Source organism: Pan paniscus, chromosome 13 (assembly GCF_029289425.2).
Source record: "Pan paniscus chromosome 13, NHGRI_mPanPan1-v2.0_pri, whole genome shotgun sequence".
Classification (NCBI taxonomy): domain Eukaryota; kingdom Metazoa; phylum Chordata; class Mammalia; order Primates; family Hominidae; genus Pan; species Pan paniscus.
The window spans coordinates 33,959,583-33,986,416 of NC_073262.2; the positions used below are offsets into that span (position 1 = coordinate 33,959,583).

The 26,834-nt window shown below is 35.2% G+C and overlaps 1 protein-coding gene across 3 annotated transcripts in view; it reads left to right on the forward strand.

The window, feature by feature from the left end:
- The window catches only part of LRP1B (LDL receptor related protein 1B), a 1,910,203-nt gene that overhangs the window by 1,189,102 nt on the left and 694,267 nt on the right, over nt 1-26,834 (forward strand). For all 3 annotated transcript variants that reach the window (XM_034954060.3, XM_034954061.3, XM_003822825.6), the window contains exon 20: nt 1,275-1,442. In XM_034954060.3, the coding sequence (XP_034809951.2) occupies nt 1,275-1,442 (168 nt within the window). The remainder of the gene's footprint in view (nt 1-1,274; nt 1,443-26,834) is intronic.

Genomic DNA, 26,834 nt, shown 5'->3' on the forward strand with positions numbered 1-26,834 from the left:
TGCCCCATGGGTCTGTGATAGAGATTTGTTTTCAAATGTTATGTTGGACATAGTCTAATTCTACAAACATGTAGTAAAGTGGACAATTGAGAAAATAACCTGGACATCTCGGGTTCCATAAAACATGCGTGTAACCTCAGGAGGAGAAGCTTATACATTGCTATGAAATTACCCAGATAGTCTCAACTCTGTCAGTTTCCTCTTATGTTCAAATGGTATTTTTTTCTCATATTCAATTGTATTACTATGCTAAATTACGCCAAATACAGGTAAATTAATTATATAGGAATCAATGCATTCCCAGCCATTTATTTTAATTTGATCTAATTTTACTTCACAGCTCTCTCCCCTCCCTCCCGAAATGGTTGTTAATAAAGAATATAAATCATTTCTAATGATACTGTACAACAGTTTCCAAGTACAAATATATACAGAGGAGCCAAGGAGGAGGGGTGAAGAGTGGGTTCTCATGTTAGAGAATGGGGAAAAAGGGAGGATATTGAAGATAGAATTATAAACTATGGGGCATGAGAACTATAGGTTTAAGTAATAATCTTCCACAATAATTATATTATTGGTTGTATCATTTCATGAAATTCCTACAGTCACCATTGCCTCCTTGTTTCGTGGTGCATAGATGAATTCAGTCAGTGGTTAGTTATTTCTGTGTGGAGTAGAAATTAAGCTTCAAAATCCAAAGTCAAGGATTTTTTTCTCTCAGTTTAGCAGTTGATATTAAATCAAAGGAGAAGCAATATGAAGATGAAAATAATTCTTCCACTGTTTATCAGAAATGTTGTTCCACTGATTCAATTATCATTCATTTTTCAAAAAAAAAAAACTTTATATAGGAAATAAATATATAAATAAAAGGGCCGGGCACAGTGGCTCATGTCTATAACCCCAGTATTTTGGGAGGCCGAGGAGGGTGGATTGCTTGAGGCCAAGAGTTTGATACCAGCCTGGCCAACACATGGCGAAACCCCGTCTTTACTAAAGAAATACAAAACAAATTAGCTGGGTGTGGTGACGTATGTCTGTGGTCCCACTTACTTGGGAGGCTGGAGCGGGAGTATCATTTGAGCCCCAGGAGGTGAAAGTTGCAGTGAGCCGAGATCGCGCCACTGCACTACAGGTTGGGTGACAGAGCAAGACTCTGTCTCAAAAAACAACAACAACAACAACAACAACAACAAAAACCAGTTAGATATTTCATAAGAAAAATTTTCTTCATGGTTCAGATTTCACTGCCTCATGTTGATGTTTCTTTCCAGATGACGACTGTGGGGACGGGAGTGATGAGGTGGGCTGTGTTCACTCTTGCTTTGATAATCAGTTCAGATGTTCCAGTGGCAGATGCATCCCAGGCCACTGGGCCTGTGATGGTGACAATGACTGTGGGGACTTCAGTGATGAAGCCCAGATCAATTGTACTAAAGAAGGTTAGTAATTTTATAAATTAATGAAATCTCATTTTAAAAGTTGATGCATAATAATACTTAGGGTATTACAGAGAGAATATTGTATAACAAAGAAATTGCTTATTAGGCAAAAATATACATGTGGAACTGTGTAAAATCATTTGCTATCTCTTTCCTTTCCCTCTTTGCTTTTTCCCTTTGGTTTCTCCTCTCAATACCTCCTTATTCCTTTATGCCTTCTGTGGTCTTTGTTTCCTACATTTACTCAATGCTTTACTTACTGCTTTTTTTCTTTTCTTTTTTTTTTTTTTTTTGAGACGGAGTCTCACTCTGTCACCCAGGCTGGAGTGCAGTGGCGCGATCTCGGCTCACTGCAAGCTCCGCCTCCCGGGTTTACGTCATTCTCCTGCCTCATCCTCCAAGTAGCTGGGATTACAGGCACCTGCCACCATGCCCGGCTAATTTTTTGTATTTTTAGTAGGGACGGGGTTTCACCATGTTAGCCAGGATGGTCTCGATCTCCTGACTTCGTGATCTGCCTGCCTCGGCCTCCCAACGTGCTGGGATTACAGGTGTGAGCCACCGCGCCCGGCCTACTTACTCTCTTTATTCTCATCCAAACCCTAAAACTATTTCAACAGTGAAAAAGAAAAAATGAAAAAAAAAGAAAGGAATAATTTTACTTTTATTTCCATACAAAATTTGTTTACATGAGGTTTGAAATAATCCCTGATTAAATGAGGATGTATTTCCAACTGACTGACTTTCTAGAGTACAAGCTAAGAAAGGAAGGAGATTATGACCATGGCTCTCAGCATATCCATGGGGATGATAACCCTGTCATTTGCCTGGCTTACTTTGCAAAATTTGATCAGTCATAGAGCATATTAATAATTTAAAAGTCATGTTGGAAATCTCACAGAAAAAAATCATTAGACTGTCAAGAAATCATACAATTAGTACCATTTTAACAGAATTTTTTGTGCTAAGAGACTGAAAGATGTTATTTATTTCATTTATCTCACAAATATTTATTGAGGACTAAAGAATAAATAAAAGGATGAAAACATATGACATCTGCTCAGTTTAAGTATCAGCGCAAACAAACAAGCAACAAAGTAATTTATTTAGTGTGGAGGGGTAGGGGAATCACATACTCCATGAGCAAAAGAAAGCATTTTCAAAGTGTTTTACACAGATATGTTTGTCTTCTGCAATATTTGTCAACCTATAAGATAGACAGTTTCTAAATTGTTTTCTCCCACATAGATTCCTTTTGTCTTTTGTTTCCCCTCTGTCTCTTTAAACTGTAACTTCTTAAAACAGTGGTTATTAAATTATCTACAATACTAGGTTTTTAAGAAGCTCAACTGTTCTGCGGATTCCCTGAGTGATGTATTACAATACATGTTGTGTGATTTTTTATTTTACCTGGACAGCTTGGATTATAAGAGTCATAGTAAAGATCCAAATATGGCTAAATGGTCTATAGGCCCTGAGGCAGTGAAACACAAGTTCTCATGGTTGATGGTCTTGACATGATTCCTGTCGTTCTCTGGCAATGGACATCGTAGAAATTATAATAAAAACAGAAACGAAGAAATTATTTGTGACATCCTATAAGATTTAACATGAGCATATTTGAATTCAATTTTGCTTCAAAATCAGAATAATGCATTATCGATAAAGCCACCATTTAATATTATCTCTCATTCTCCATTATGTAAGAAGTTCAAGACCTCACTCTTCTCTCTTTACCTCTAGCTCATTATTGTGTCCATTTCTCTATTTAGTTGTTGCATGAGTATATATGAGCTAGAACTTTTTGCCTATCATTAATATTGAGTGAAAAAAGAAAAAGTATATGTAAAGTTTTTCTTTTTTTGCCAATATTTGAAACATTCATCTAACAGTGGTCGACATTTCATCAGTATATAACATTTTAAATATAAACAGTATTTTTCCTTCCTCACAGATGTCTTTTAAGGCTCCTCATGGGGTGTGCGTCTGCGGTCTGCTAACACTACTCCATAATGTGCTATGAAATCTAAATTGCCCTAAAGTTAATTTATTGTCATCTCAGATGTGAGATCACATCCCTCTCTTGTGTGTGTATTTATCACTAAGTTTAAACGATCGTTACATATTATGAAATTTTTAAAAGATTGCTTTTCCCTCATGAGTGTCCAAATTTAGTGGCACACCCCTTTGTAGGCTCTGTAGATAGTAACTCAGGTTTCACTATTATAGAAGCAGTGGCTATTTAATGTTAATGGCCTTATTTAGAGCACCTCAATTTCACTAATAGATTACTATATGGGTATACTGTCAATGTGAATGGCATATATTTCTTGTATAATTATGGAAATGATCCAGTTAGTCCACATGACTCCTTGACATGTTTCAAGCAAAGAATGAAGAGAGTTCTTGAACTAATTTGTATTGATCAGATTATACATTTTACTAGGATTCCCTAATCAAATATTCTACGTGGTGAATACAAGGTGGAGGAATTGTGGAAAGTTAACATTCTAGGATGACTTTGGTAAAAGACAATTCAAAGGATTTCAAGTGGAACTTAAATATTTCTCTTCATTATTCTTTTGATTGTATATTCTGGTATAGAAGTTGTAAAATGATGACACAGATTGTTAAAGCTGATCAGCAAAGTCATTTGCACGTGCAGAATTTGTGAGCCATTGCCGAAGTAAAGCAGAAATTCGCTTTGATTAGTCATATAATTCAGTCCCCAAACCTGCTGTGGAAGAAAGAGCAGGGGATTCTGGCTTGAGTTTCAAGACTGGCTGTCAAAACTGATCAAATCCACCATATAATTGCTCAGCACTTTGCCTTACACTGCATCGATAAACAGAGCATATGGTGCAATTTCTCTCAACTCAAATTGTTTTCAAAAGAGTAGAAATACACTTAAATTGACTTTTAATAGTGAAAGAGGAGGAGAAACTGGGAAATGGAACATTCCATATATAATCTTCGTTTCAGAAAATTTCTAAATTTAAGTTCAATATGTATTCTCTCTAAAATCACTTTCAAAAAGAATTTATTTTTGTTAAATTTTATTTTTATAATAGATTCGGGGGGTACTTTTGCAGGTTTATTGTAAGAGTATTTTGCATGATGCTGAGGTTTGGACTTCTATTAATTCTGTCACCCAGATAGTGAACATAGCACCCAATAGGAAGTGTTTCAGCCCTTGCTCACATTCCTTCTCTCCATTTTGGAGACTCTATTGTTCCCATCTTTATGTTCACGTGTACCAAAGGTTTAGCTCCCACTTACAAGTAAGAACATCTAATATATGGTTTTCTGTTTCTGTGTTAATTCACTTAGGATTATGGCCTCCAGATGTATTCATATCACTGTAAATGACATAATTTATTCCTTTTTATGGTTCCATAGTATTCCATGGTATACATGTATCACATTTCCTTTATCCAATTCACCACTGAATCAACCTAAGTTGATTCCATGTCTTTGCCACTGTCAGTAGTGCAGTGATATACATACAAGTATGGGTGTCTTTTTGGTAGAACGATTTATTTTCCTTTTGGTATATACCGAGTAATGAGATTGCTGGGTCAAATGATAGTTCTGTTGTTGTTGTTGTTGTTGTTGTTGTTTGAGACTGAGTATCACTCTGTTGCCCAAGCTGGAGTGCAGTGGCATGATCTCAGCTCACTGCAACCTCCACCTCCTGGGTTCACGCAACTCTCATGCCTCAGCCTCCCGAGTAGCTTGGCACTACAGGCGTGAGCCACCACACCCAGCTAATTTTCGTATATTTAATAGAGACGGGTTTTCACCATGTTGGCCAGGCTGGTCTCAAACTCCTGACTTCAGGTGATCCATCCACCTCAGCCTCTCAAAGTGCTGAGATTACAAATGTGAGCCACTGCCCCTGGCCCTGTTTTTACTCCTTTGAAAAATGTCCAAATTTCTTTCCACAGGGGCTGAACTAATTTACATTTCTACCAACAGTGTCTGTGTGTTCCCTTTTCTCCACAGTCTCACCAACATCTGTTATTTTTTGACTTTTTAATAATAGCCATTCTGATTGGTGTGAGATGTTATTTCACTGTGGTTTTGATTTGCATTTCTCTGATTATTAGTGGAGCATTTTTTCATATGTTTCCTGGCCACTTGTATGTCTTCTTTCTGAGAAGTGTCTGTTCATGTCTTTGGCCTACTTTCTAATGAACTTGTTTTTTTCTTATTGATTTCTTTCAGTTCTTTATAAATTCTGGCTATTAGTTCCTTGTCAGATGTGTAGTTTGCAAAGACTTGCCCCCATTCTGCAGGTTGTCTGTTTACTCTGTTGGCAGTTTATTTTGCTTGACAAATGGTCTTTAGTTTAATTAGGTCTCACTTATAAATATCTTTTGTTGCAATTGCTTTAGAGGACTTAGTCATAAATTCTTTGCCTATGCCAATATCTAGAAGAGTACTTCCTAGGTTTTCTTCTAGGATTTTTATAGTTTAAAGTTTTACATTTAAGTCTTTAAGCTGTCTTGTGTTTTTATTTTTTTTTTTTGTATATAGTAATAGGGCTACAATTTCATTCTTCTGCATATGGTTAGCCAGTGCTCCCAATGCCATTTATTGAATACGGAGTCCTTTCCTCATTGCTTATTTTTGTTGACTTTGTTGAAGATCAGTCAGCTGTAGGTGTGCAGCTTTATTTCTGAGTTCTTTATTCTGTTCCGTTGATCTGTGTGTCTATTTTTGTACCATTATCATGCTGTTTGGGCTACTGTAGCCTTGTAGTATAGTTTGAAGTTGGATAATCTGATGCCTCTAGCTATATTCTTTTTGCTTAGGGTTGCTTTGGCTATTTGGAATTATTTTCTATATGAATTTTAGAATGGTATTCTAATTCTGTGAAAATTGATGCTGGTGTTTTGATAGGAATGGTGTTGAATCTGTGGATTGCTATGTGCAGTATGAACATTTTAATAATATTGATTCTTGCAATCCATGAGCATGAAATGATTTTTTATTTGTTTGTGTCATCTCTAATTTCTTTCAGCATCTTCTTGGTTAGATGTATTCCTAGATATTTTATTTTTGTAGCTATTGTAAATGGGATTGCATTCTTGATTTATCTCTCAGCTTGAATGCTATTAGTGTATAAAAATGCTACTAATGTTTGTATGTTGCTTTTGTATCCTGAAATTTTACTGAAGTCACTTATCTGGGCTAGTTGCCTTTTGGCTTAGGGGTTCTAGATAAACTCATATCATCAGTTAAGACAGATAATTTGACTGTTTCATTTCCTATTTGGATGCCTTTTATTTCATTCTATTAACTGATTGCTCTCTCTGGGGATTCCAGTATGATGTTAAATAGAAGTGGTGAGACTAGAAATCCTCACCCTGTTCCAATCCTTAGGGGAAATGCTTGCGGGTTTTGCCTGTTCAGTATGATGTTGACTGTGGGTTTGTCATAGACAGCTCTTATTATTTTCACAAATATTCCTTTGTTGCTTAGTATGTTGAAGGTTTTATCATGAAAGGATGTTGGATTTTATCAAAGGCTTTTTCTGCATCTATTGAGATGATCATATCGTTTCTATTTTAATTCTGTTTATGTGGTGGTTCACATTTATTGATTTGAGTATGTTGAACTAAACTTGCATCCCAGGAATAAAGCCTACTGATCACGATGGATTAACATTTTAATGTGCTACTAGATTCAGTTTGCTAGTAATTTGTTGAGGACTTTTGTGTCTGTGTTCATTAGGAATATTATGCTGTAATTTTCTTTTCTCATTGCATCTGATTTTTGGTATCAGGATGATACTGCTTTTGTAGAATCAATTACAAAGGAGTCCCTCCTCTGCAGTTTTTTGGAATAGCTTCAGTAGGATTGGTACCTGTTCTTCCTTGTAGGTCAGGTGGAATTTGACCATGCATCCACCTGGTCTGGGACTCTTTTGCCTGGTAAGGTATTTATTATTGATTCAGCTTCAGAACTGGTTACTGGTCTGTTCAAGGTTTCAAATTCTTTCTGATTTAATCTAGGAAGTTGTGTGTTTCCAAGAATTTATCCATTTCCTCTAGATTTTCTAGTTTGCACGCACGGAGGTGTTCGTAACAGTCGCTGAGAATCTTTTGCATTTCTATGGGATCAGTTGTAATGTCACCATTGTCCTCTGGGGTTGTGCTTATTTGGATCTTCTCTCTTTTGTTCTTCATTAGTTTAGTGGCCTATTGATCTTGTTTATTCTTTCAAGGAACCAACATTTCCTTTCACTGATCCTTTGTATGGTATTTTGGGAGTCTAAATTTCTTTTAGTTCTGCTCTGATTTTTAGTTATTTCTTTTCTTCTGCTAGCCTTTGGATTGATTTGTTCTTGATTTTCTAGTTCCTTATGTGCCATGTTAGATTGTTAATTTGAGATCTTTCTGTCTTCCTGATGTAGATGTTTAGTGCTATAAACTTTCCTCTTAAGACTACTTTTGTCAAATCCCAGAGGTTTTAGTATGCTGTATCTCTATTTTTCATCTGTTTCAAAGAAGTTTTTAAATATCTGCCTTCACTTTGTTGTTTACACACTAGTCATTTAGAAGCAAGTTGTTTAGTTTCCATGTAATTGGGTGGTTTTGAGAGTTCCTCTGGCTATTGATTTCTATTTCTATTTCACTATAGTTTTAGAATATGCTTGGTATTATTTTGATTTTTTAAAAATTTATTGAGACTTGCTTATGACTGAGCTTGTGGTTGATCTTAGATTATGTTTGACTGCAGATGAGAAGAGTATATATTCTGGTTGTTGAGTGGAGTATTCTGTAGATGTCTATTAAATCTAATGGGTTGAGTGCTGCGTTTAATTGAGTAACAGAATTCATTTGTTAATTTTCTGCCTTCACAGTCTGTCTAATGCTGTCAGTGGGGTATTGAAGTCCCCCACTATTATTGTGCAGCTGTCTAAGTCTTTTCCTACATCTAGAAGTAATTGGGTACCCTAATGTTGGGTGCATGTATATTTAGGAAAGTTAGTATTTTTGTTGACTTGAACCCTTTATCATTACGTAATGCCCTTCTTTGCCCTTTTTTACTGTTGCTGGTTTAAAGTCTATTTTACTTGATACAAGAATAGCAATCCCTGCTGTTTTTCGTTTTCCATTTGTGTGATAGATCTTTCTCCATCCCTTCACTTTGAACCTATGTGTCTCATTACATGGGAGATGGTCTGTTGAAAGCAACAGAAAGTTGGTTCTTGTTTTGTTTTAAACCCAATTAGTCACTCTGTCTTTTAAGTGAAGCATTTAGACCATTTACATTCAAGGTTAATATTGATATAAGAGATTTTGGTTCTATCATGCTGCTATTAGCAGTTTGCTTTGTACTCTTGATTATGTAGTTGCTTCATAGGGTCTGTGGGCTATATACATGTCTTTTTGTAGTGGCAAGTATTATTCTTTTATTTTCATGTTTAGAACTCCCTTAAACATCTGTTATAAGACCAGTCCAGTGGTAGTGAATTCCCTTAGCTATTGTTACTCTGGAAAAAAAATTTATTTCTCCTTCATTTATGAAGCTTAGTTTGGCAGGATATGAAATTCTGGCTTGGTGTTTCGTTTAAGAATACTAAAAATAGGCTCACGATCTCTTCTGGCTTGAAAAGTTTCTGCAGAGGAGTCTGACGTTTGTCTGATAGGATTCACTTTGAAGGTGATATGACTTTTGTCTCTAGCTGCCTTTAAAATGTTTTCTTTCATGCCGACCTTGGAAAATCTGATGACTATGTGTTTTGAAGATGGTCATCTTGTATATATCTTGCAGGAATTCTCTGAATTTCTTGTATCTGTATGTTGACCTCTCTTGTAAGATTGGGGAAATTTTCATGGACTATATCCTCAAATATGTTTTCCAAGTTGCTTAATCTTCCTGTCTCCCTGGAATGCCAGTGAGCTGTGTGTTTGATCACTTTGCATAATCCCATATTTCTCAGAGGCTTTATTCATTTTATTTTAATTATTTTTCTTTATTTTTGTGTGACTGCGTTGATTGAAAAAATTGGCCATTGAGCTTTGAAATTCTTTCCTCTTCTTGGTCTAGTCTGTTGTTAAGGCTTCCAATTATATTTTGAAATTCTTGTCATACATTTTTCAATTTATAAAAGTTCAGTTTGGTTCTTTCTTAATATAGCTTTGTCATCTTTCAAATCTTGAATCATTATTCTTGTTTCACTGGATTGGATTTTAACATTGTTTTGGATCTCATTGAGTTTCCTTGCCATCCAGTTTCTGAATTCTATGTCTGTCATTTTAGACATTGTCATTTGGTTAGTGTTCATTGCTAGAAAGCTAGTGTGTTCCTTTGGAGATGATGAAACACTCTGTCTCTTTGAATTGCTAGAGTTCTTGAACTGATTCCTCGTTATCTGATGGAGCTGGTGCTTCTTTTTCTTCATGAATTTGCTGTCATTTGGATGGGACTTCTTTGTTTTTATATTCTCTTTTCCCTCAAAGGTTTAACTTACATGTATGTTGTGTATAGTCAATTGGCTTCATTTGCAGGTGCTTTCAGAGGGCCAAGGTTCTGTATGAGTTACTTGGTTGTAGATAGGTTCCCATGGTAGGTTTCACTGGTATTGCATGTTGAAGCAGTATGTTTTTGTTTTGTGGGATAATTCAGGCTCAATCCAGTAGATGGTATGTAAGAATAAGGGCTGGCAGGTAGGCTTTTACATAGTTGCTCTCATGTCTTTTGTATTTCAATGTGTACACAGTTATGCTCCCTTGCTTAGGTCTGGTTTGGTTTCTGGGGACCAGTCCTCACATCCTGCAACTTTGAACAGGCCTTCCAATGTCCTCCTTCTTCACCCATGGTAACTGTGTTGCCCGTATTGACTTTCAGTGTTTTCTCTCAAGAAATCTCTTTGAAGTGTGATAGTTTACTCAATATTTTGTTTCCTCTCCATGGAAGAAGAGTATCTTGGCTGGGTCTAGTCAGATGTCTTGTTCTCCTCTTTACCATTTTCTTCAAAAAGGAGTTCTATAGTGATGATCCATTTTTCATCATCAATATGGTTAATACATGGGAAAGTGTAAATGAATAGTTTCTCCTAGATTAATTTATACCCACTTTTTTTCTCTTAATGTCATTCTGCTTCTTTTTCTCATTTCCAAACTTCTTATAGACAAGGAAGATGTGTCTTCAGAAAACACTATGTTTCAAATATTTGAAAAAAATGTTGACATCACTGATCATTAGAGAAATACAAATCAAAACCACAATGAGATACCATCTCATGCCAGTCAGAATGGTGATCACTTAAAAAGTCAAGAAACAGATGCTAGCAAGGCTATGGAGAAATAGGAACACTTTGAGACTGTTGATGGGAATGTAAATTAGTTCAAACGTTGTGGAGGACACTGTGGCGATTCCTCAAAGACCTAGAACCAGAAATACCATTTGACCCTGCAATCCCAATACTGAGTATATACCCAAAGGATTATAAATCATTCTATTATAATGATACATGCATATGTATGTTCATTGCAGCACTATTCACAATAGCAAAGACATGGAATCAATCCAAATGCCCATCAGTGATAGACTTGGCGAACAGTCTGTCTCAATGGAAAAATAAGTAAGGCTGGGTCCCTACAGAATTTGGTATGAGGGAATTTCCTCTAAAGCCCAGGTCTGACCATTTATATTTATGTATTGCAAGGTTCTTGTGAAAAGGTGGATTTACCTATAAGGACATGAAGAATAAAGTTATCATGAAACTTCAGTCTTTTCTTATATGTCATTAACTCTCTGGCCAGAATAGTAAAATAAGGAGAGTCTGGATGTACATCGCATCTATTAAATATCAAATATAAAATTAATTTCATCTCATTGTTGACAGTTTAATTCATTTGAATTATGTAAACTTTCACTACACTTTTTAAGGGAAATCTCAACTATATTTCACCCCTGGAATAAGCCATTTTTGAAATAAACATATAAAAAATTGTTCAGTATCTTTAGATAGCTATTTCCGCAGGTAAGTTTCTATTCAGAAATGTTTGTAACAATTTACACCAAATAGGCTGGGTGTGGTGGCTCACCCCTGTAATCACGGCATTTTGGGAAGCTGAAGCAGACAGATCACTTGAGGTCAGGAGTTAGAGACCAGCGTGGCCAACATGGTGAAATCCTGTCTCTACCAAAAAATACAAAAATTAGCTAGCCATGGTGGCACAGCTGTAGTCTCAGCTACTCTGGAGGCTGAGGCATGAGAATCGTTTGAACCTGGGAGGTGGAGGTTGCAGTGAACTGAAATTGCACCACTGCACTCCAGCCTGGGTGACAGCTTGAGACACTGTCTCAAAAAAAAAAAAAAAAAAAAAAAAAAAAAAATTACACCAAATAATTCAGCATGTCCTTGATAAAGAAAGAAACATGTTTTTCCTAAAAAAAATTTTACCTGTATTTTCTAATTGCAACTAAAAGTAACTCAAATATTCCTTAAATGTTTGGATTTTCATGTTGAGGGGACATCTGACCCTGGTTTATTGTCATTGTTCTAGTTTATTGTCATTGTTCTTTAATACCTTCTTTTAGGCTATCTGAAAAGGGAATATTTATTGCCTGCTGTATTAAGTGAACACTCAGAGTAATGCTGGGTCATATGTGATATCTTATTTACATAGTAAATACACTTTAAATGCAAATATAAAAGTAAGTATGTATTGACCTACAATTTAAATTTATTATAAATATATATTTATAATATAATTTTATATTATAAATTTATTATAAATATATATTTATAATATATTTTATATTATAAATTTATTATAAATATATATTTATAATATAATTTTATATTATAAATTTATTATAATATATTTATAAGTGTTATAAATCTTTAACAAGTTTCTAAATCCATTAGGCAACTAATTGTGTAATATTATTAATATACATGCTCACACATGCTCTTATTCTTCTGTTTTAGCTGTTTATCTTTGCTTCTGCTTTGGAAACTTCTCCTTTGGCTTTTTCTTCATTTACTCATTCATGCATTCATTCATTTTCCTCACTAATTTCTTGTTCTCAGATCTAAGAAGAAAACTAAATTAAGTTTATCTTGTGTTTGTACTTTTACAGTTAAGCATGATATTTGATACTGTGAATGCACAGTAAATGTTGAATAAAAGAGTATTTCTTGGACAGAAAATTGGATTAGACTCTCAGAATCCATCCCTTGTAGTACTTTTTTTCTCTTTCTTTATCTTACCCCCAGATCATAGAGTTTAGTGTTATGATAATATACAAGACTAATCATATCAATCGAGTTTGTACATTTTCTTAGTACAATGTAATCATTTTCATTTATTCAATAAATACTGGAAATTTCAGCTCAGGATTCAATAAAATAAAACTGACAGGCTGTCTTCCATATCTTTTGTTATTGTTTATTTCTTTTGCTTATGTCCTCTTTGCCCAATAAATAGTGAATTTCCGAAAGATAGAAAAATTTTAAATTTTTCTGTGTATATCATTTAGCAATAAATGCCCATGAGAAGATACTGTTGATAATATAAGGGAAGAAAAGGGAGTTAATGTATGTTAGTGACCCACTAATTGTCCGACATTTTATATTTGTTACTTCATTTAATCCTCACAGTAAGAACTACTATTCAGGGAGGTTTAGATATTTTCCCAAGATTATGCAGCTGAAGTTCCAAAGACTGACTGCTCTTTATTCCTATATCCAGTCACCTGTCTCTGCAGCTATAGAATATAATCTCTTTTTTCCCCTAACTTTCTGTGAACTAACATTTAAATGAACCCCCAGTAAGTGCTACCTTGCTCTCAATTGCATACTCAATTTCAATTAAAGATGACAAAAGAAAGGCATTTCTACTTACTACAGATCACTGTAATGAAATTACACAAAGAGCACTGGAAGGGATCTAGGCCCTTATATTAAATAGTTACAATAAGTCTGTCTGTCTGTCTTTTTTGTTTTTATTCTCCTTTACTTTTCATAATTCACCTTGATAAAATAGATTCTAGGACTTTTTCATTGCAATAGTTGTGGACATTCTCACACTATTCAGTTCACACAAAGACCATATTTGTCTTTCATAAAAGTTTTATCTCATACATTAAAAAAAATAGGAAGCTGGAAGAAAATTAAGATCATTTAGTTCAGTTATTTTATTGTGTAGATGAGGAAAAGGTCTCAGCAAGCTAAAATCTTATCCTTATAAGTATATAATGGTAACAAGAACATTTATGCTGCTTCCTGGAAGGAGCTAATTGCATCCCGTGTTAGAGATGTTGATTGAGACAGCGACTTTTGAACCATAAGGACATTTCTGGGGGAGATTCTGGCTTCAAACAATCATGCTATGTTCTTTGTGGAAAATCAAGGTAGTTCTGACAATATTATGTACCAAAAAAAAAAAATGTCCTACCAACGGAGGTTGAATCCACTCAAAGCAGTGAGGCTATCAAAACTTGATTTGTAATGGAAAACTGAGATTACATATTTAAGCATAGAGAGAGAGGAAATTAAAACCAATATATTTTGACTTCTAATCTATATCATACCCTATCTCAGCTAACCCACCATCTTTAGCAGCATACTTGGATCCTTATCACATAGAAAACAAGATACCAATAAATACAAATACTGACTCAGTCACCTCTTCTGTTTCTTTCATGAGAACATTGTTTTAATTGTTCTAAAATACTCATAGCACAAAATTGACCATCTTAAAGATTTTAAGTGCACATTTCAGTGGTATTACGTACATTCATATTGTTGTACAAGCATCAACACTCCTTCATATCTAGAAATCTTGTCATCTCGCAAAACTGTAACTCTACCCATTAAACAATAATTACCTATTCTTCCTTATCTCTAGCTCCCAGAAACCACCATTCTACTTTTTGTGTCTATGCTTTTTATAACTCTAAGTATCTAATATAAGTGGAATCCTACAGTATTTGTTTTTGTTTGTAACTGATTTATTTTACTCAGCACAATGTCACCAAGTTTCTTCCATACTGTAGCATATGTCCATATTTCCTTCCTTTATTAAGTCTTGAATGATCAGGAGGGGCTTCTGTCATTTTACCATTTGTTTCCTATGTACCCTTTAGTACTTTTTGTTCCTCAATTCCTGCATTACTGCCCTTTTATGTTTAGTTGGCATTTTGTAATGAAATGTTTAAATTTATTTCTCATTTGCTTTTGTGTATATTCTATAGCTTATTATCTTTGTGGTTATCATGGGATTACATTTAACATCCTAAAGTTATAACACTCTAATTTATATTTATAGCAGTTTAACTTCAATAACATACAAAAACTCTGCTTCTTTATATCCCTGTCTCCACTCCTTTCAGTTATTGATGTCACAAAATCACAGCCTTATATTAGGTTGGTGCAAAAGTAATTGGAGGTTTTTACCATTACTTTTAATGCCAGAAAACACAATTACTTTTGTACCAACCTAATACATTGTATGTCTGAAACATAAACTAATAATTTTTTTAAAAACGCATTAATCTTTTAAATTGTGTAGAAAACAAAATGATTTGCAAACAAAAGGTACAATAATGCTAGCTTTTAGAATAATATTTTTTTCAAAGTTAGTCTTTTAAATCATGTAGGAAACAAGAAGTATAGTACAAGTCACTGTTAAAATAAGACTAGACTTTGTAATTGCCCACATATTTACCTTTCTTGTGATTTTTATTCCTTTATACACCTTAAGGTTACTCTCTATTTTCCTTTCATTTCACCAGAGAACTCCCTTGAGTATTTCTTGCAGGGAAGGTCTAGTGGTAAGGAACTCCCTAAGCTTTTGTTCATCTGTTCATCTGGGAAGGTCTTAATTTCACCTTCAATTTTGAAGGGCAGTTTTGCCAAATACAGAATTCTTGGATGACAGGATTTTGTTTATTTTCTTCCTTTTCTTTTCTTTTTTCTTTTTTTTTTTGAGACGGAGTCTCCCTCTGTCAACCAGGCTGGAGTGCAGTGGCACAATCTCAGCTCACTGCAACCTCCACCTCCCAGGTTCAAGCAATCTGCCTGCCTCAGCCTCCAAAGTAGCTGAGATTACAAATGTATGCCACCATACCTGGCTAAATTTTGTATTTTTAGTAGAGACGGGGTTTTACCACATTGACCAGGCTGGTCTCGAACCCTTGACCTCAAGTGATCTGCCCATCACTGCCTCTCAAAGTGCCAGGATTGCAGGCATGAGCCACCACGCCCAGGCAAGTTTTTTTTTTCTTTTGACACTTTGAATTTACACACACACACACACACACACACACACACATATACACACAGAATCAGTCTAAGCTGATATGCATATATATAGGTATATGTATGTATATGTGTGTGTATATATACACTTAACATATCACACACATATATATACATATATATGTGTGTGTATATATATATGTGTGTGTGTGTGTGTGTATCAGCAGATTTCTCACCAGAAACTTGGATATACATATCAGCCCACACTGCCATCCAAGCTTCCAATGAAAAATCTGTTGATAATCATACTGAGGATCTCTCATATGTGATGAGTATCTTCTCACTTGCCGCTTTCAAGATTTTCTCTTTTTCTTTAGATAGTTTGCTTATAATGTGTGTTGGTGTAGATTTCTTTGAATTTATCCCACTTGGGGATGGTTGAGCTTCTTGGATGTATATATTCATGTATTTCATCAAACTTTAAAGTTTTCTTTAGATATTCTCGCTCCCTTCCTCCTCCTTCTGGAAAATTTATATATTGCTCTTCTTCATGGTGCCCTGCAAGTCTCTTATACTGTGTTCAGTTTTCTTTGATTTTTTTCCCTCTTTTCCTCAGATCAATAAGTCCCATTGTCCTATCTTCAAATTTGCCTGTTTTTTCTTCTTCCAGCTCAAATCTGCCTTTGAATCTCTTTAGTGAATTTTTCATTTTAGTTATTGTACTTTTCATCTCCAAAGGCTTTTCATTTTCTTTTTAGGCTTATCTCTTTAAAGATATCAAAATATCTTTTGGTATTTCATTTGTTCATCCATTGTTTCTTGACTTTATCCACATCTTCTTTGACTTTTTTATGCATCTTTAAGCCAGTTGTTTTAAATTCTTTGTCTAGTCCATCTACCATTAGATCTCTGTCAGAGATACTTTTCATTGGTTTATTTTGTTTTCTTTGAATGGGTCTTTGAATAATATACTCTTCTTTGCATGCCTTGTGATTTTTGTTTTTGTTGTTGAAAACTAGAAATTTGAATCTAATAATGTGATAACTCTGGAAATCAGATTCTTCCCCTTAAATTGCTGTAGGTTATCTCTGTGCCACAGATTACCCTGGGGTATAAACTTAAGATCTTTTCAGGTCTTTCTTAGCTGTGACTTTCCCTTGGTATACACAGTAACTTTCTAATTTCATTTGTATAAGTGGTTGTGTTTGAACGTCCTAGTCTTTTATATCTAGCTCCCAAAAGGGGAACTGAGTAAAATGAAATGAAAGAAAGCGGGCACTGGCTCTTAAAATTCCCTGGAAGCCACTTCAGCTAGAAATGGAGGGACTTGTAACGATGGAGAGAGGTGCAATGACAATGGCCACCACCTCTTTGCACCTTTGCGATCAGTGACAACAGTCAGTAATCAAAGCACGGATCCCAGAATTTGGAGGGCAGATCCTGTCTGTCTACTCTGGATCACACAAGCTGTGTGCAAGCTGCTCCAGGAATACAGGCCTGATTGTTTGCCATAGAACGGGGGTCTGAGGGATTCATAGGTGTGACTGTGCTAAGAGCTGAAACTAACCTAAATTAACCACAATTTACCATCTAAGCCTTACCCTGGAAGTTGCAAGGGTTCAGTAGACTTGAGTTCCAAAATAATTTGCATTAGAAAGATCCTGCTAGTGCAATTGTTGTCTGGGTGGAGAGATGTATTCCTGTTGCTTTCTATTCTGCTGTCTTTCTATAATCCTCATTCAATTCATATTTACCAAGACAAACACATAGTGCAAAAACAACTGCTGTTATTTTTCAGTAACTAAATTTTATTGAGAGTAAAGCACTGGCTTTGAATTTAGGGGAATTCCCAAATTATGTGTTATAGACTCAGCAAAATCATATGTTCTTCTGTCCTGATTTTTTTTTTGACTATTTACTTTTAATAAAACTATGCATAATTTTCTCATAAAATACAATTAAAGTAAAACTTAAGTTCTAATTTTAGAGAAGTATAATATCTATTTTCAATGAAATACAAATTGTCTGGCTCAACTTTATTCTCTCATAGATTGATTTATTTTCCTTAGAATATAATACCACTGAGATATATAAACAATGTTAATTATTAATGGATTTTATCCATAGGAAACCTCTTTTTGTTTTCCAAGACAAAATAACGCTTTAAAGGTCACTTTAACCTTAATACTGAAACCAACTGATGTCTTTACATCAAAAGTAAAGACAACTCAAGGCTTTTGAATCACTTAATAACAAAGCCTATTTCTAACAATGTGCTTATCATGAAAATTAAAACCAGTAACTGTAATTTAAAAAATAAAATATTAGAACATGGTTCATAAGAATAGAAAGAAAGAAGCCAATTATCTTTATTTTTACTATGCAGAAAATTGGTATTGGGTTCACCTGTATTTCTGGATAAATTTAGCTTTTTTAGTAAGACAATTATTATGCACTTTGACATCAGAGTAACCTCCCTTGTTTTGTTAAAGATATAATTAATAGCATAAAGACCTAATTTTAATGAAGAACCTCACCCTGTTGTCCTGCTTTTTTAGCAGAGCTTAAAAAATGACAAAAGTCAATTAATTTCCTTAGTCTTTAAATTCTGGTTCCCTATTCTCAAGTTATGATTAATGACTATTAAACTGTAGGATTTCAGGCATTCAGCAAAAAATAAACAACATGGAGACAAAAAACACGAATAACCTAAAAAATAATGACTTCATTCCTCAGTAATGAGGCATGTCCATGCTTTTGTGATAATAAAGAAATAAGCAATGGGATAAAGTGCTGCCTTTTCTTTGAGAAGTAGTTGGTATTTAGCTTCCTTTAGAACCTATTTGACCTGTCAGCATTTGTTTTCTTATTTATATGAAGCTTCAACTGAATTTGCATTTAGATATTATATTCCTGCACTATACTGAACAGATCATTCACTTTTTGTTAGGATATTTATTTGAAGTCTAGGTGGGCATTTGTGCATGCATGGCTACCTAAGGAAAATGTATTGCCATAATGTACATCCAAAATCTTTTTATGAATAACTTTGATGCCTAAAAGCATCCATATAAATTAATACAATATTCTGTGCATTTAATACTCTGGAACATTCTGGTATCAGAATATATATACATATATATGTGTATATGTGTATGTGTATATGTGTATATATATACATATATGTGTATGTGTATATGTGTATATATATACACATATGTGTGTGTGTGTGTGTGTATATATATATATATATAGGGAGAGAGAGAGAGTGTCTCACTCTTTCACCCAGGATTGAGTGTACTGGCACAATCACAGCTCACTGAAACCTAAAACTGAACTCAAGCAATCCTCGCCTCTCAGCCTCCTGAGTAGCTGGGACTACAGGTGCATGCCACCATGCCCTGCTAGTTAAGAAAAAAAAAAATTATAGAGACAGAGTCTCACCATATTGCCTAGGCTGGTCTCAAACTCCTGACTTCAAGTGATCCTCCTACTTCAGCCTCCCAAAGCACTGGAATTAAAGGAATTAGCCACTGTGCCTGGGTTGTTATTGTTGATATGTATATACTTGATTATCATGTTCTGTGAATCACAAACAATATTTAGAATAGTTTAGAACAAGGGTGGGCAAACCTATTCTGTAAAGGATTAGACAGTAAATATTTTAGGCTTCGCCTGTTGCAACTACTCAAAGCTGCTGTTGTAGCATGGAAGCAACCCTAGACAATATGTCAACAAATGAGTGTGTCAGGGTTCCAATAAAACTTTATTTACACAAACAGGTGGTAGGCTGGAATTAGTTTGCAGGTTGCAGCTTGCTGACCCCTCACTTAGAACACAAGGAGACATATTATAAAGATCTGTAATCTTGAATAATCCTACACCCATATATTATAGAATATCAAATTCATTGGACAAAGGCAAAAGGGAGAAGAAAGGGATGAAGTAAGAATAAATTATTAATAATTTTTAAATTATATTCTCCATCCCTCCCTCACAGAGATATCTCATAAGTATGTGCTTATGCACATTCTTTCTACAAAATGTTTGACATCATTTTTAAAGTTCAAATTAAATAATATCTTTTGTTCAGTTTTTTCCTAGAAAATATTTGCTACCACTAAGCACACTGGTAAATCAAACAGTAATTTCCAAATGTAGCCTATCCACATTGCAATTTATTTTACTTAATATTTGATAACTAACATATCTGTTAAGTTGATTGGTTAATACAAACAGTGAATGGGAAAGTTGATTTCTCAATTACTTTACATAGCCCATTCAGCGGATTAATGCATCTATCCACTTATATTTAGATAATGTAAGAGTTCATCATTCTTCTGATACTTATGTTTTAAATGAAATGTTCATGGTGTTCTAGATGTCAAAACATAAAATTTTAATTAACTAAATCAATGTTTTATATAGATTTTTGCTTCGATAGTACTTTAACTTGGGTGATATTTAGAACTCTACATTGAAACTTCCGTTTCGACTTACTCTTTGAATGTCTGTTTTGAACACTAAAGATAATTTAACTTCTGCCTAGTTATCCACACATTATTTCCCATTCCCTTCTATTAAACTTTTCTAACTGACTCAGACAGTAAACCTATATAAAGTCTTGAAATCTTGTATTTTTTTTTTCACTTATCATTAAGTCTTAAAGTCTATGTACTCATGACGAATTTTGATGGTTTCATCCAATATCTTATCAGGATAATCTCACAGTGGTGACTACATATAAGGAGGTAAAAGGAGTTTGTTGAAATTAAAGGGAAAACACAAAAACCACGTTCTGGACGTGTGTGTGAGGTTAAAGGTAGGGAAGTGACATGTGAATAATAAACCAAGAAATATGGCAAATCCAGATGACCTATAGGCAGTCATGAAGGTCCAATGGGATAAGGACTAGTTGATTTAAGAAGAAAGACTTAGGCTTGACTGCATTGTTAGTTCACAGCAGAGATCATACTACATTAGGTAGGCAGCATCCCCTAGGGAGTTTATCCCACATTACATAGAAAAGAGCAGGACAATCACCATTCCCAACACAAACCAGTTAGCCCAAAGTCTGGGAGGTGGCTTTTAATAAGCATCTGTCTGCTGAGGATCTCTAGAAACTGAGGGCAGGCTAAACTCCTTAGGGGTATATTAAGGTTCTCCTCAGACAGGAACAGACAAAGGTATGTCCACATTCTGTTGGTTAACAGAATGAGGCTATGGATGTGCTGCCAGACCAGCTTCTAAGTAGTGTCAGGCCTGGAGAAGAAATCTGAAGCAAAAGGCTGCCTTAAGTGCAGGAATTATTAATACATAGTGATTCACAGAAAAGCTAAGAACAGAGCAAGGACTGACACATGGTGATTATAATGGGGAGCTCTGTGCACATCCAATATACAGTGCTTTTTAATTTTCAAAGCACTTTACAATGAATGACAAGTTAAAGGTGTAAACTCCATTAAAATAATCGAAAAAGAAAAAGACTTCTCCCTCAGATTGGCCTCACAATTTAAATATTCCATTGTATTTGCAGCAACATTCTTGGCTATTTTCTAAGGGGGCTTTAACAATTTTTATATACCGAAAAGTATATTCTGAATAAAAATATTTATATCATATGTATGATTTTTGCAATACTAATTTTCATTTTTTTAACATTAGGAGGAAAACAGTTTTTTTTCTGTCACTGTACAGTTGCTAGTCTTCTAACTATAAATATTTAGTCACAGTGAATTCATTTAAATATTAGAATAAATTCTACTAGCAGTTGCCACATTTCCTTCAGGGCTCTGTATTTACTTATTTATCAGAGTCCCCAAATTGTATGCTTGGTTTAAATAGCTTCGGGGCAAAAATACAATAAAATTGTATCAGTTAAAAATATAACTGGCATCAGCAACATGAAAACATAACAGCAAAACAGCATGCACATATACATATAAATAGTCATCATTTTAACAGTCTGTTGGGACAAGTCCAACGGCTATCTATTACAAAGATAGATTGTGTGCCAAGCCCTGAAGCTTAAGAAACTGGGACTCTGGGGAACCATACCGGCTTGGAACTCAAGCTGGAATGGTCATCATAGGTTCTTCAGAGGGATGTAGCTCTCCATCCGGAGGAAAATCAACAACAGTTAACAGAAGCGGATTTCAAATTTGGCAAGAAGGTCAAGAGATAATAAAACCTCATGACTTTTTTCTGTTTTCTGGCAGAAGATGACAGCATTCCTAAACATCAACACCCACCCAAACCTAACAGATATTGAGAAATGGGTTTGAGATATTTTTAATTTATAGTAAGGAAGTAGAATGAGAAGTGGGAAGTAAAACTCTGTGTGTGTGTGTGTGTGTGTGTGTGTGTGTGTGTGTGTGTGTGTGTGAGTCTATATGACTGTGGTATAAACTTTAAGTGTCCAAGCAGATAAAATAGATGCATATACATAAAACCCTTATAAATGTGAAGGTTCTTGGAGATTTTATTCTATTTATTGTTTAAATAGTCTCAAAGTGATCTACATAAACTGCAAGTCTGATTACATCAGAATCTAGCTGTAGTCTTTCTGTGGTTCCCAAATGCCTATAAGGTTATATCCAAGACATTCAGCACAACACACAAGATCTTTCAAGATCTAGGCCTTGCCCACCAACCTAGCTTTCTCTTTCTCCCCTCTTCTGCTCACACATTACACAAAATTTTATTAATACTGCTGGCTTTGTGCAGAAAATCTTTTGTTCCATTTAATTTTTTCCTCTGCCTGACTCTTAATTCTGACCCAGAACACTCTGATTAATTTTCTGTCATAGAAATGCCTAGTATGAAATCCCCAAGTCCAGGACAGTCTTCCACTCTGTGTGTTCTCCTGGCATTCTCTCTTATCAGAGCATTTAAGACATTGTTTGTAACTGCCTACATAGCCTACTTATTTGAATAATCACTATTCTGAAATCTTTTCAAATGCAAAAAATATGCCTCCCATTTTGCATCTGGACTCCACTGAAACCCATTTATCTGTTTTTTCTACTTCTACTCAAGTCTTGTAAAATCCGTGTTTTCACACAACAGCTCGCAAAAACTTTAAGCAATGTAAATTAAATTATATCACCATCACTTCTCTGCTTCAAAATCTCTAATAGATACCTATTGTGCTTATCTTATCTTAGCACAATTTTTGATAAATCTCTACAAGAGTCACCCCTACCTACCTCTCAGGTCTCCTTTTACTCACTCACTACCATTATATATATTTTTCTTTTTCTGTAAAAATTAAGCTCTTTCCTGCTTTTAGGTCTTTGCAATTGCTATTCCTTCTGTGTGTTCTTTGTCCTAACATCTTCATGGCTAGCTCTTTCCCGTCATTTTGGTCTCACTCAAGTGTCACCTTCTGTAATCACCCTTTTTAATATTTTTCCTATAACCAAGTCATTCCTGATGGCAGTCATCAATGATATTGACAATGTATTTCTATTTATTCTCTTTTCTGGGCCCATGGTAAGGTTGTACTTCCTGGGACATTTGTGGTTGACTGGGACCAATAAGATGGGGCCCTATGCTATATGATGAGGTTTGGTCAATGAATTGTGATCAGAAATGATGTATCTTCCTTTTGCATCAGATTATGAGGCCATCCAGAACCCTCATTTCCCTCTCGCCTGCCAACTGCAAACATTCAAGTTGGTCTCTTATTCTTCAGCTTGGGTCTTTGAATGACCACCACAGGGATAGCCCACCTACTGATCCACAATAGATATGTAAAATGAGCCATAATTAAGTTGTATATGTGTGTAAGATGCAGCGATTTTGTATTGGTCTGTTATCACAGCATAACCAGTCTGTTATTCTCTGTTATACTATCTATAATATTACTCTGATCCGTTTTCTTCACAGCACTTATGACTTTCTTAACTAATTTAGTTGATTTCTTGTATAATTATTTATTGAAAGCCTATATGCTCCCTTCTCTGCTCATGTCCAAGTTTTATGAGAATAAGTCTCTGAACACATGGTTCCATGGTGTAATGGTGAGCACTCTAGACTCTGAGAATAAGTCTCTGTCTTATTCCTTGCTCTAGCCCAGTGCCTAAAAAATGCCTGCTGACTGGGCACAATGACTCTTGCCTGTAATCCCAGAACTTTGAGAGGCCAAGGTGGGCAGATCAACTGAGGTCAGGAGTTCGAGACCTGCCTGGACAACATGGTGAAACCTCGCCTCTACAAAAATACAAAAAAATAAATAAATAAAATAAAAAATAAAAATAAAAATAAATGAATAGCCGGGCATGATGGCGGGTGCCTGTAGTCCCAGCTTCTGGGGAGGCTGAGGTGGGAGAATCACTTGAACCCGGGAGGCAGAGGTTGCAGTGAGCCAAGATTGCACCATTGCACTCCAGCCTGGACAACAGAGTGAGAGTCCATCTCAAAAAAAAAAAAAAAAAAAAAAAAAAAAAAAGCCTTCCTCGTTATAATACTACTCTGCCTCACACAACTGGTAATGTATTGAACTTTTCATAAAAGAACAAATTTTATCATGATCTTACAATAGCATAAAATAAATGATAAATTTTATTAGAAAACAAACAGGCTGAACGCCAATGATTTAAATATAAAAATTAATGACTTTATAAATGCTGTTTGATTATTATATGAATGAATTCTATTTTTGTTCTTGAGTTTTTATATGAAAAAAAACCATACAAGAAGTTAAAAATGGTACAATCATAAAACTGAGCAGACTCCAAAGTTTAATTATGTGGGTTTGAATCTCATCTCTGCTACTTATCATGTGCATAACTGCAGGGAAATTAATCGTTTCTGTAACATGAGATGCTTTCAATAGGCAATTCCATTTATTTGTGTGAGACAGAGTCTCCCTCTGTCCCCCAGGCTGGAGTGCAGTAGCACCATCTTGGCTCATTGCAATCTCTGCCTCCTGGGCTCAAGTGATTCTCGTGCCTCAGCCTCCCAAGTAGCTGGGATCACAGGCATGAGCCACCACACCTAGCTAATTTTTGTATATTTAGTAGAGATGGGGCTTCACCATGTTAGCCAGGCTGGTCTCGAACTCTGACTTCAGGTGATCTGCCTGCCTTGGCCTCCCAAAGTGCTGGAAGTACAGGTGTGAGCCACTGCGCCTGACCTATTTATTTATTTTTCAATCAAAAGGAGCTGATGGTTGTTCCTTTTTCCACTGGGTTCAATCTGATGTAATTAATATAAAGCATAAGCAAAATGGAGTGCCATCTAAGCTACCATATCAATGCAAGGTACACAGGATGGGAGATAAAGAAACACTCAGAGAAATGTGAAGTCTTGGCATTCCTCTTGAAGACCATCTTGAGAGTCAAGAAAACCTCTAACTTTCTGACACGGAAAAAAATGCACATCAATAAAAAGCATCATGTATAAATTTCTGAGCTTTTATAAATCCCCTAAAATCTACTCGTGAAGTTCCCAAATATATAGACCTAATCCTAGGTATTTTTTTAAAGTCAAATGAGTCCTAAAAATCATGGACATTAGCTGGGTGCAAAGGCTCATGCCTGGAATCCCAGAACTTTGGGAGACTGAGGCGGGAGAATCTCTTGAGGCCAGGAGTTCAAGACCAGTCTAGGCAACAAAGTAAGACCCTGTATGTACAGATTTTTTTTTAATTAGCTGGGTGTGGTGGCACACACCTGTGGTCCCAGCTACTTGAGAGGCTGAGGTGGGAGAACTGTATGAGTCCAGGAGGTTGAGGCTGCAGTGAGCCATGATTGTACCACTGTACTACAGCCTGGGTGACAGAGCAAGACCCTGTCTCAAAAACAACAGCAAAAATCATGGACATTAATAGGTGACATTCTGAAGACAAGAGGGCAATCCAGGCTGGGGAGAATATATAACCAAGACAAGGAGTTACACATTAGTGATGTGTATGTGCATTATTAGAGAATCGTTATCCTCTTTAGGTTTGAAAGTTCACAATATTATATTTTCTTCTTCGGACTATACTCGTGTTTTATGTTATTATAATGCAGTTGTTTATGGTGACCCTTAGTAGATGTTATGCCAGCATACAGAGGTTCAGACATGGGTAGCTTAAGAAGAAAAAAAAAAAGAAAATCTCCAGGTAAATATAACATTTGTATTTAAATTTATAAGGTAAATATTTATTTAGAATAAGAAAACAAATGAGTGGATTCACTTATGAAACACAAATAAATAAACAATAGCAAACAAAGCAAATGGAAAAAACCTTAGATAATAACAGTATACTCTCTCTCCTCAAAGATTCTGCTTTGATCTTTATAAAAGGAAGGTGCTAATGTAATTGAGTTTGGCCCCATATAAAGCAGGTAGTAGCTGTCAACTTTGCAAGGATGCCAGCCCAAGACGCTCCCTAATTTTCAAAGTACTAGAGAATCTAGGTTTTTATTGGAAATTCTCAGATTTTTAAAAGACCAATAGTGTGTTCGTCAAACATACTGAGGAACAGTTTCAATACATGAGCTGCCAGTCTTTGATTCTTATTTTGGAGAATGTGGAAAAATCAATAGATTACACCTTCCATTCTTTATTAAATATTTGAAATCTCTGACAATTACCTGAAATACGATTTTTAAATGTTATTGGTTGAGCTCATACTACAGGCTATAAAAGTCAGATGAGCCAAAGTATGTTTTGTTTTGTTTTCAACGAAAGTTAAGTAGAAGGAAAGAAGAAAAAAAGCCCTTTCATTGCTGCATGGAAGCTGGGCTCTTCACCATAGAGTGATGCACAGAGCTGATTGGGCCTTGGAGGTCTATCTGAGTTGTCTCTTTTCTTCTTCCTGAATATTGAACTAATGTAGGAGTTTCAAGTTATAGCCTAGGCTTAAAGACTTTACAATATCTTGTTTATGAAACCAGTCCCAAAATAATTCTTTACAACTGTAGTAGCTATGTCATACAGTCATTCCTCCATATACACTGGGGATTGGTTTCAGGACCCTGAAGATATCAAAATTCAAGAATGCTCAAGTTTCTTATATGAAATGATGTAGTGCTTACATATAACCTATGCACATCCTCCCATAATATACTTTAAATCATCTCTATATTATGTGTAATACCTAATACAATGTAAATATAATATAAATAGTTGTTATACTATATTGTTGATTCATTTTTCTTTTTATTGTTGCA